At 51.7% G+C, this 12,298-nt stretch overlaps 1 protein-coding gene across 1 annotated transcript; it reads left to right on the top strand.

The window, feature by feature from the left end:
- Positions 1–8,369: 8,369 nt before the first annotated feature.
- Positions 8,370–9,836, top strand: LOC135384446 (uncharacterized protein K02A2.6-like). The gene has a single exon (XM_064613650.1). It carries the CDS (start codon positions 8,370–8,372, stop codon positions 9,834–9,836), a length of 1,467 nt encoding a protein of 488 aa, XP_064469720.1.
- Positions 9,837–12,298: the final 2,462 nt, after the last annotated feature.

The raw sequence follows: 12,298 nt of genomic DNA, 5'->3' as shown, positions 1-12,298 counted from the left end.
ACAATCCCCAAAACTAAAAGGAACCCAAAGCTGGTCCCCCCCCCTCCGAACCAGTCAGCGAATACACAGTGCATTGATAGTGCTCACATGAGTTCAAGAATTCATGCGTTCATGAATGTCATATCTTTAGGGTCACCCGGCCGCTCACAAGCACAAACAAGTTGTAGTGGCTTCACCACCGCCGCCGAGACAACTCCACGCAGAGTGTAGAAGTTCCCCTTGCAGGCGCACTTTTATGGCCACGCGGCACGCGAACAGAAGGACCTTCTGTTCTGCGGAAGGACCTTCTGCTCTTGGACCATCAGAGTGGCTGGCTGAGCACCGTACACGCACCGGGTACTGGTACACCACAGCTGGTATATCACTTCGGCGACCAGAAGGACGAACGCTGGCCGTTGCCTTGCGAGCGCCGGCATCGGGTCCAGGAACTTCACTGTGCTATAGGGCACCCGGGGAAGGCCATAAATGTCGGCAACCTTCCGCCACGAAGCGGCCGCGTTGAGGCAGTCGAAGAAGACATGACGGTGGGACTCCAGGGCTCCGCAATATGTGCAATTGTTCAGATGAGATAGGCCAAGATGGTGCAGCCTTGCTCCCACGGGCAGCACGTCATGGGAATGCTGCCACAGAATATCCACCCGGCTCCCTTGGAGGAGGCGAGGCTCGACGAGGCCCCTGTCTATGGAACGAGGGGGCGGATGGACGGGAAAGCTTGCCTCGCAGAGTGCCAGGTACAGTTGTCTCACCGACCAGGTGGAAAAGTCGGTGTCCGGTACGTGCTTTCTCAAACGTACCGCGTACGCTTTCATGCAGCGGTAGAATACCATCAGACGTTCCGCGTGCGGACGCCGGTGGTCGAGAAAGCCTCCAAAGTCCGTGATGTGCGTGCCCGCGAAAAACACGGCGAGATCATGGGATACGTGCACCTTGTCTGCGAGCACTTTGAACAACGAGGCAAGGCCCAGGGCCGCGCAGAACAGTCTCAATCGGGAAGCTCCAACCGCCTTGCTCAGGATCTCTCATCATTACGGCCCGTTGTACTCGTTCTGGCCGTGCGCTTCAGAAGAAGTCGTACGTCAGTCGATTAACCCTACGGGCGGTAGCTGTGGCAGTCTGGAAGGCTGTTCCGAAATACCACAGTCTTGAGCACAGGTGTCGGGAGACCACTGACATTCGTTCCCTGAGGCTCAGGTTCAAGGATAACAGTTCGTGTAGGTGTGGTCTCACATGGCCCGAATGGCAAGCCCCCAGTTGTTCGTGAGAGGCCCAGCTCGGTTGAAATAAATGTCAAAAATGCGGCAGGAGTCGCGCACGGGTATCCCGTACACGTCAGTGTATAAAAACTCCTGCCCAAGAGTCATCACTGCCGATTTCCGCTCGTTCAGTCTGGCCCCGGAGGCTCTGCTGTACTCTTCCAAGCAGTGCAGAGCTTGCTTGGCACACCGTGAGACCATCGGCGTATGCGAACGCTGTGGGGCACCTGTTGCTTCCGGGGACTGGCAGACGTGGTACCGCGGTCTCCTTCGAAAGCATGCGGATCGCCGTTTCGAAGACCAGCACGTACAAGATGGGAGACAGTGGGCAACCCTGCCTAACTTCAGTTTCGACGCTGAATTCTTCCGAGACTCTCCCATTGACGATCACTTTACTTGCCACGCTTGTGTAGAGGAGCCGGACTAAACCATGAGGCGGACGCCGAAACCCGCCCGCTGCAGGACAAAGAACAGGAACTCGTGGTTGACCCGGTCAAAAGACAAATGACACAAATCACCCGGTGAAATGACACAAACAACGCTGTGCTCCGGCTTGCTGCCACCCAGTAGAATATGTCGCGCAGGGCAAACAGATGCTGCTGGATGCTTCTCCCAGGAACCGAACATGTCTGGACGGGAGAGACAACCGTGTCGATGACTCGGGCAATGCGTAGCTCCAGGACCTTTGCAAATATCTTACAGTCCACGTTTAGCAGAGTAATGGGCCACCAAGCCGACAGCTGCTCGGAACGGCCGCGATCTTTGTAGAGCAGCTTAATGTGGCCACAGGGAGAGGACGTTGGACGCGCGTTAAAAGACACGGCCCACACAGTACGCGGATTTGAAGGGAGACCACGGCATATATCCTACATTTTTCCATTTGTGGAGGCCCTATTCGGAACATATGAGAGGCAAAGTGGTGAACTCTTGTCCCTCTCTCTCTGTTTCTTTTCCTTTGTGTGTGTGTTGGGGGGGGGGGGGGTGTCAGGAGACGTCTGATTTGGACGCATATTCTCTCTTTGAATTGAATAATATAGACTTACCCAAACGGGTTAGGCCTATCAAAAATTGTCTAGAAGCTCATTGTACTGTCCTCCTCCACGGTGATCTTTAGTAAAAAGGCTAAAGAAAATTTATTTCGCAAGTACGATGACATTTACAATGACCACATATGCAGTCGCAAGACAGAACAATGCTGCTCAGCTTGCTCCGAGGAGCGATACAAGAACAACCTATTTACAACCTATATACATCAAGACGAACTCAATTGCGCATAGTAGTTTAAAAGACCTTAACGGTACTGAGAAACAAAGAAGATCAAGGATTTCTAACAGTAAAAACATTCTCGGAAACCCAGGTGTCCGTAAAGACTTGGAGCCCCATCTGGTGCAGCTCCTTGGCCAAGAACTTCCGCACCTCACAACGCAAAGAGCCGACCATGGCGACAACTGGCAGGCACCGCCTGTGCTTGAACATCGCATTGCTGCGAGCTCTAAAGAGAACATGGAAGCCTACCGCAAAGCACAGCTTCCGCAGTCGTTGCATGGCTGACGATGGAGTGGAACGCAGTTACTGCCACCGCAAGGGACACCTCAAACGAAGACTGCGCGCCACTCTACACAAGAAAGTCGCAGAACTACGGCACTGGTACATAGAGTGCTGCAGCGTATCAACCTGACCACAAAAGAACCGAACACGCGGTCCAGGCGCGACCTGACCACAAAAGATGCAAGAGGCATCGCTGCGTATGCCAAAGCGGGCAAGTCGGTCCAAGGTGGGCAAAACGTCCCACCAGGCCTGCCACATGAAGTTTTGAGAAACACGAGGTAGGTCATTGAACATCCTTTGCCGAAAAGGTAGACAAACTACGAAGGCGTGTACGGGACTCGTCCTCTTCTTTGGCCAGACGTTCAGAAATGCGGACTGGTGGGACGCCAAGGACATTCCTATCTGGGTACAGCTCTCGGAAATGTTGGTGGGCTAGAGAGCCGTGAAGCTGGTGCGGCTGTTCAGCTCGGACGCTGTTCCTCAACTCGAGGGAGATCTGGTAAGAACCGACTGTGCAGGGATGTTAAGTAAACTGCTAGCACATGAGCTGGAGACGGAACATCCCGCAGAACTCGTAAGAGAAGCCTCTGAGCGAGGACCTGGCAGACTACTCATACGTTAGGGATGCTCCATCCGCCTGTGGAGACAGGGAGGCGCAATGTGGAGCGGTTGAACATGGGTGGTTTACCCGACCAGAAGAATGAAAGAAAATGTTGTCAATCTGCGTAATTACTCTCTGCTGCGGAGGAAATATCTGGCCCAAATGCCAGGCTCGAGCACACAAAATGGAACGAATGAAATAGCGGCGCTCCGCAAATGTGAATTCAAACGACTCGGCTGATGCAATTTTTGCCTTCAGAGCAAAAACCACAGCGTTCCAGTTTGAAACGGGTATTCCGTGTTTGTCAAAGGAAATGTCCAAGACTCGAAGAGAGGTGCACGTCAAAAACGGCACTGCAGGCGATAAGGTGAGGGACCCAAGCGCCATGGCTTTACTCTTGGACGCATTCAACGCCGCTCCGGACAGAGCAGAGAAACGTTCGAACACCTCGCAGACGTAGCGGATTCAATCTTCGTCTCTCTGAAACAGTGTCACATCATCCGCATAAGCGGACACTTTGATGGATGCGTTTCCCGGGAATGGCAACCAACTTTAAAAGGGTGACTTTCACGTCTATTGAAAACAAGGGTACTCGAATGCGACGAATAAATGTTCCGAACAACAGACACGAATTCAGCAGGAAAGCCGTACCTGCGCAAGACACAAAACAGGAAGGAACGCAGCACCCTGTCAAAGGCCTTCCTCTGATCTAGTGATAAGACACAACTATTTACATTGTTCATGTTGGAAAAATACAACAAATCCCTAAAGCAAGACAGAGCGCCATACATTCCTCGTCCTGGAATGGCACACACTTGTGCCTCATGCACAATACTCCCAGAAACAAGCCGAAGTCGGTGATTTAAGAGCGACATAAACAACTTATAATCACTGTTCATAAGCGTAATTGGACGCCTGGAACCTGGGTCCGACAAATCAGAATTGGCTTTCGGCACGAGAACTTCTCGGCCAAAACTAAAATACGTAGGAATTCTTACAAGACTCATAATTGTAAACACTGCATGTAGTTATGGCTTCAGCACAATCCAAAACGCACAACAAAATTCGACCGGCAAGGCATGCGGTCCCGGTGCAGTACCGCGACGCATCTGAACCAGAGCTTCGTCTAACTCTTCAAGCGTTATGGGTGAGCGAACTATCTCTTGATCCACATCGCTTAGCTTTGGCAAGACGTAAAAAAAGGCATCATTAACATCACACTCTTGTCGGCCGTCGGAAAGGTCACGTGAATAAAAGCTGTGAAACCTGTCGAAGACCCTGCCCGGGTCAGTGGTCACAGTACCGTCCGGCAATGTGCATGACGAAACAAAGGTATGGTCGCGTTATTTACCCTCGCGATTGTAGCGGTACATCTCCACACCGGACACAGACCGGCCGCGTGTCCTTTCCATTTGAGCTGTACTTGTGCTGGACCTCAAAAGCAGGTCACGCTGCGCTATCAGGCTGTCCAAATACTCGCGCGTGTTAGCAGTGAGAACACCTCTTCGTACAAGACGTATCTTATCGCATAAGCGATCGAACGCTTTCGTTCGCTCTCGCGACCGACGCTTCCCAAGCAGCACAGTGTACTGAAAGTCGAGTGCAATAGGGGTGGGCTGGTAGGTGGAATGCTTTGAACAGACTGGTGACGCTATAGAACGTTGTAACACACATACCGTGCACCCCTATTGCGCTCGACTTTCAGTACATTGTGCTGCTTGGGTCCCCATACGTAGTGAAAAGGGCACAAAACTGCTGTTTACGCTGTTGCCACAAACGCAAAGATTGAGATATAGATATGTGGCGGCCCGTGGAAGACTACGACGACGCGCCTCTGCTGCCACGCGCTACGGCGCTGGCACGGCAGTTCTACCGGCACCGTCCTAGTGTGAGGCCACGTCCATCTGCCCGCTGGGACATTCCATCATCGCCGGTCAGGACTCATGTAGGGGAACACCACCTCCTCTACATTTGGTGACCCGAACAACGAACACCATGTTCGGCGTAATTCGGCCACTCAACATCCTAAATTTTTCGTCGGCAAACCAGCAGCGAACCACCCTCTAGCAGGCAAGGCGCACCGGGACCACTGTTCCACCGGGGACCCGCAGGGAGACCACAGTAAGCTGGCTTTCCAGCCTCCACCTGCTTCATGATGGTCCTCCCCGGCACTTCTCTGGCGGCAACCGGCATTCACGCTGTCGTACCGGTCACGGTACTGTCGCCCACTCAGCAACTCAACACAATCAGCAACAAACAGCTCTCAACAACGATCACTCAACACACTCCCTCAGCAACAAGCAACGCAGCAACTCAACGCCACACAACGCACTCAAGCACCCAACCACTCAGCACTCACAACTCATCTCTGGAACCCGCCCGGATCCAGCGCCCTTGTTCCCGCCATCCCGCTGCTGCATCAACAGCCACAATCGCAAGCCGTACCTCCAATCGTCCACCATCCACGAGTCGTCCTCATTCTCCTCTTCATGGTATCGACGCGGACCTCAACCGCATGCACCGCTCCGCGTCTGAGGGGGGGAGTGATGTGGCGGCCCGTGGAAGACTACGACGACGCGCCTCTGCTGCCACGCGCTACGGCGCTGGCACTGCAGTTCTACCGGCACCGTCCTAGTGTGAGGCCACGTCCATCTGCCCGCTGGGACATTCCATCATCGCCGGTCAGGACTCATGTAGGGGAACACCACCTCCTCTACAGATACATCCAACAACGATTCCACTGCACCGATTACCTCATCATCATTGAGCAACTTTTTTGTCTAGTCGCCACAAAAGGCGGTGCAGAACTGGTGGATGTTCTAGGTCAAGTACCAGGGAGACGAAACCCAAGCAGCACAATGTACTGAAAGTCGAGTGCAATAGGGGTGGACGGGTAGGTGGAAGACCTTGAACGAAATGGTGAAACTAAAGAGCATTGATAAGACACATACCGTCCACCCCTATTGCACTTGACTTTCGGTACATTGTGCTGCTTGGGAAGCGTGGTAGAACGTGTATGTCGCTGTAGAGGGAATGATGTGGTGATCGCAGTTAGCAATCTTATCTCGCACACTGCGGGGAACATAGAAACGATCCAAACGGGAGCCAGCTCTTCCGCGTTGCCACGTTATTCCGAGAAGTTGCGGGCCATGGATTGCACGCCAAGCGTCTATCATATCAAATTCTTGCACGAGATGGGATAACTCGCGGGCATTCCATACGGATCGTCCTTGGCCGCGGCCGATAACATCCACCAGTGAATTCTCGACGCAATTAAAGACCTCGGCCAGAACAACAGTACCGTTGAACAACAAACTTGTGTCCAAAGAACGAAAGAAACTGTTTGTCTGACTAGCATGAGCGGGGGCGTACACGTTAACAATTCTGCACTTGGCATCGCCAATGAAAAAATCAAAACACATAATTCTACCTTCAGCGTCATACGTACAAAAGAAGCGATTCAACGGGGCGCGGTTATACACAATCACTGCAACACCGTACGTGTTCACAGCGCCCAAACTGGCATACACAACTAGATTAAATCTTCTCCTGAACTGCACAACGTCTTTAACAGAACAAAAGTGTGGTTCTTGGAGCAAAGTATGTTCGTGCCCTAACGTTTTCCAAGGCTTACTACATCTGCTTGTTTTTGCACGCTGCGCATACCGTTAACATTTAGACTGGCAATCTTAACACGCTTGAGTAAGGTTAGAGAAATAGCTAACGCAAGATTACAAACAGAGTTCATTATAGACAATGAATTTAGACGCAGGCTTACGAACTGTCCGAATCGCTGCCGAACAACTCCTTCATGCTTGGTACCGTGACTTTCTGACGTTTCTTGCGTTGCGCCGTTCCGGCGTCCATATCCTCGGTGCTGAAGTGCAAGCCGTCGGTCTTGAAGGCCACGCCGTCATGCATCTCAACGTCCTCCTCGTTGAAGGCTGTCGGTGTCGGTACCGTCATGTAGTGGGAGGTTGCGTCAACCACGGTCGACGCACTGTAGCCGTCGGACTCTTGGGAAACGGACCGGGACGCTACGATAGGAGACGTCTTCGCCCCCTTAACTGGCGCAGCTTGAACAGCAGTGCTATTCGAAGGTGAGTTCTGCAGTTGCTCGTGAAGTGGTGTTGGCACCTCCTCGCGAAGTGGTTCCTGCGGGCGCCGTGTGTACGCTCGGGACCAGTGCAGTCTTCTCCAATTCCACCTGTCTCTGTGCAGGCGGGAGTGTCGGGAACTGGAAGCTGGCAATGCTAGCGTACGAGAACTTTCCTGGGCATACACCTTGCTGCATGCTTGGTCCGGCACTTGCTGCAGCGCGATCCGCAGTCTTTCACGAGATGCCCGAATGTGGAGCACCGCTCACAAAAGGGAACCTTACAAGGCGACCTGAAGTGGCCTTCCAGTTTGCAGCGACGACAAACTCGCTTCACCCCTGGGTACTCGCACTGGATGAGAGCTTCCATCACGCGAATAAGGTTCGGGAAGTTTTGGGATTACGTCAGCGCCCGAAATTTTTCAAAGAAGAATGTCCTAAATCTTGGATAGTCAACATGGCGTCATATATTTAATGGACGATGTACTGGTTTTCGGTAACACCCAAGAAGAACACGACCGGCGACTGCGTGCTGTACTTCAACGGCTGATGGATAATAATGTCACTCTGAACCGGGATAAATGCGAATTCTGTGTCAAAAAGATAGCATTTCTTGGAGTAGTCATCGATGAAAATGGAATCTACCTGAATCCTCGTAAAGTGGACGCCGTGACAGCCCTGCCGGCCCCTGAAAACGTCTCTGACTTGCGACGCATCCTTGGCAACTTCAATCACCTCGGCAGGTTCATACCCAGTTTGTCGACTGTATCTGCGCCTCTGCGAGAATTGCTAGTAAAGAATGTTGCCTGGTATTGGGGACACCGCCAGCAAGAAGCCTTCCAGAAGTTGAAGAACATCGTCTGCTGTCTGTATGGCCAAGTACAACCCAAACTTTCCAACGGTGTTGTCCGCAGATGCGTCGTCGTATGGTCTTGGCGGCGTGCTTTCACAAGTTCAACGAAACGGAGAACTGAAACCAGTTGCCTACGCATCTCGCAGTCTGAACAGCGCCGAGTCTCGTTACTCTCAGGTGGAGAAGGAAGCACTAGCATTGACTTGGGCGGCAGAAAAGTTCGAATACATTCGGGGCCTTCGGTTCAAGTTCGAAACCGACCATAAGCCACTCCTACCGCTCCTTGGGGATCAGCAACTGGATCAAGTACCTCCAAGAGTACAGAGATCTCGTCTGCGTCTGATGCGGTATGATTACGACATAACGTACGTACCAGGAAAGTCTCTAGTCACAGCAGACGCTCTTTCCCGCCCGCCTTTGCGAGATCTTGCCACTGGCCTCATCGTCGACGACGCTACTTCGTATGTCCAGGTAGCAATTGACATGATTCCCGCGTCGGATAAAATGCTGAGCCGTATTCGCGAAGCTCAGAAACACGACACTGTTTGCAGAGCACTTCGAGAATACTGCGAATATGGGAGGCCGCCGGACAGTATGCTCCAGCAGGAACTGCAAAGGTACCATGAGTACACGCCCAGGCTTTCTGTAAGCGAAGATCTCCTGTTATGTGGACAACGCATTGTGATCCCCACTTCTTTGAGAGCAGAAATACTTTGTCACATTCACGAAGGGCATCAGGGAATCTCCTGGTGCAGAGAAAAGGCAAAGGACTGCGTTTGGTGGCCTGGCCTAAGCAAGGAGCTGGCAGACATTGTCAAACCCTGCCCTGTCTGTCAAGAATATACGATACAGCCTTCAGAACCCATGGTTCCCACAGAGACACCATTGCTGCCTTGGGACAAGGTAGCGGTGGATCTGTTCCACCTTGGCGGAAAGGAGTATGTACTGGTGGTGGACTACCGCTCAAGATTCCCGGAAGTGTCACAACTAACGGACGACTGGTCATCACGGGCAGTCATTCTGCGGTTGAAGTCCATTTTTGCTAGGCACGGCATTCCCCGTGAAGTGGTGACCGATAATGGCCCTCAATTTTCCGGAGAAGAATTCAAAAGATTCGCACAGCTTTACGGTTTCATACACACGACCACTAGCCCTTCTTTTCCTCAAGCAAACGGACAGGTCGAGAGAACTGTCAGAACCGTCAAACTGCTGATTCAAATGTCAGACGATCCTCATCTCGCATTGTTGAATTACAGAAACACCCCAGCGTTCTCGGGAAGAAGCCCAGCGCAGATACTGATGGGGCGTCGTCTGCGAAGTAGTGTCCCGCAACACCCTCTGCAGTTACTACCCGCTCGGGAAGAACCACGTTGGGACGAAAAGAACAAGCACAAAAAGGAGAAACAGAAACGAACTTTCGACCGCAGACATCGGGCTCGTGGACTACCACCCCTAGAAAACGACGACGTTGTCTGGTTACCCTAGTTCAAGGTCCAGGGGAAGGTCATATCTACTGCTGGCACCCCGCGCTCCTACTGGGTGGAAACTGACAGAGGAGTTTTCAGACGCAATCGGCGACACATAATACGAAGAACGACGTCCGCACTACACGGCGACATGCGCCAAGGCGTGGAATTTCCAGATTCAGCGCCATCAGAGCCAACGGCAAGGGAAGAGGAAAGGAACAGTAGCGACATTGGACCCCATCTTCTATGGTCATCGCCGCATCCCGTGCCGGATGCGGAACAGCAGGAGCCGCTGAGGGGTGATCTCGAACTCGGTCAGCCACAGATATCACCGCAACGCGGACACGATGTTCAACAACCGGAGCAGCTGACCACGACGCGAAGTGGGAGGGTGGTCAGACCCCCGCAGAGGTACGGCTACACAGTCAGCACGTCTACCAAATAAAAAGAACAAAAAAGAAAGAAAAAGGAAAGAGTGAGAGGAAGAGTTGAAGTATTATGGTCTTGACGACGACGAGGTTTGGCGGTTGTTTTTGGCAAACCCGTGCGGGCAGCGTTTCTTCTTCTTTTTCTGGGGGAATAAACATTCACGTTCTAAAATACGACGTGACCGGTTGTTTCTTGCTTCACGCTACAGGAGTCTTCTCACCCATTTCCATCTTGACTGTCTTGTTGCTGTGCGGAGCACACCACGACCTTTTCGGTCGTCAAACGTGACATCGTCAAGCTTCAGCACGTTGCCGTACCAGGTTTTCGTCTCGTAGGAACATCGGCACCCTCTTCAGTACCACCGTCACCACCCGAGGCCCGCAGACCTCGATTGAACACGACTGCTCAGCAACGGTTAGGCCGCTCTCCAGGACACGGTCCAAAGCAGACCGCGTTAACAATCCAATTTCCCATGGTCGGAGATTCCGTAGAAGCTTCCGGGGCCAACCAAATCGTAGACAGCGCCGACCGAGTCCTCCGCCGTTGCCACGTCCGGAATTCGAACGCGGAAACACAACTCCTTCAGCGGTTCAGATGTGTTCATGTTGTCGGCTAGGATACCGCGATTAACGCCGGCCCCGGCAAACTTCCAACTCAAGCTCATCACAGACAGGAGATAGAACAGCGAAGAAAATTTCCCACTTATTTGCGTTTCCTTGTCACGTCAACTCCCCCGGGAACCTTTCGGAACCCATAACCGGGAGTCCGGACGCGGAATAACTTAAATTTCACCAAAATTTACGAAAACTACTCAGGACCTCTGGAACAAAGCAGCCACTCGGAACTTCGTCGTATATCCTACATTTTCTCCATTTGTGAAAGGGCCTATTCGGAACATATGAGAGGCAAAGTGGTGAACTCCTGTCCCTCTCTCTCTCTCTCTTTTTGTGTGTGTGTTTGGGGGGAGGAGGCTGATGTCCGATGTTGGACGCATGTTCTCTCTTTGAATTGAATAATGTAGCCTTACCCAAACAGGTTAGTCCTATCAAAAATTGTCTAGAAGCTCATTGTACTGTCCCCCTCCACGGTGATCCTTAGTAAACGTTTATTGAAACAGTAAACACAGGCCTAAAGGCCAGACAAAAACACACACACACACACATTGCAGAGATACCAAAATCTTCATGTAGAAAAGAACCACACATTGCAAATTGTAAAAGGCGAAGTTTATTGTCAAAATCCAATTCAGTGCTCCTACCCAGGCAGGGCCACAACACACATGCACAACCAATCCCACACAATAACTATATGTACTATTACAATAACAAGAATATGCAATGGTGCATATACAATAATAACAGCAATATACGACAATAACAATATGTTACATACCCACTCCACTGAGTGCAGATCCCCGCTCTCCCCACCGGACTCGCCACCTGCTCTCTTTCAATTGCTCAGCAGGCTCTCCCTCAAAAGAAAATGAAGAGTTTCCCTTGCTGTACAAACATTAATTTCTGGTGGTTTTTCCAGCGCCTTTTGAAAGTTTCCTCCCCCAATATTTCATACTCCAATTGCATCTTTCTATACAGAGAAAGTCGGACATAAAAAGTGACCACCCTGAGTGACTCGTTCGACCCTTCATACATTTTCCGATTTCTGGACGCCCAACGTTGATATTTAATATCATATAAGAGCACGAAGAAAGACGGCGTCCGACCTCACTGGGACCGGATCAAAGATCTGCACAATGTCATATTCAATTCCAGGCAGCGGAAACAGGTCTGCGCCGGAAACATTTTGCGCCACATCGCACTCATGAGCACACAGTCATAAATAAACCATAAACCATGCTTATGGTTTTGTGTCTGTCCACACATGGCACACTCGTTGGTTGGCCGGAAGCGAATCCTGCACAAACTGGTACCCACCGGCAGCACGTTGTGTGACATCTCCCAGACGAGGTCAGCACGTTCATCGTCTACACACGACGACAGCAGCAGAGCTCTCGTGGAAGCAATCTGCGTGTGGACTTCGTCCCTCTTACACGCA

The sequence above is a fragment of the Ornithodoros turicata genome, chromosome 1 (assembly GCF_037126465.1).
Source record: "Ornithodoros turicata isolate Travis chromosome 1, ASM3712646v1, whole genome shotgun sequence".
NCBI lineage: Eukaryota > Metazoa > Arthropoda > Arachnida > Ixodida > Argasidae > Ornithodoros > Ornithodoros turicata.
The sequence above is the reverse complement of the archived record's forward strand: the minus strand, read 5'-3'. Positions and strand labels throughout refer to the sequence as shown.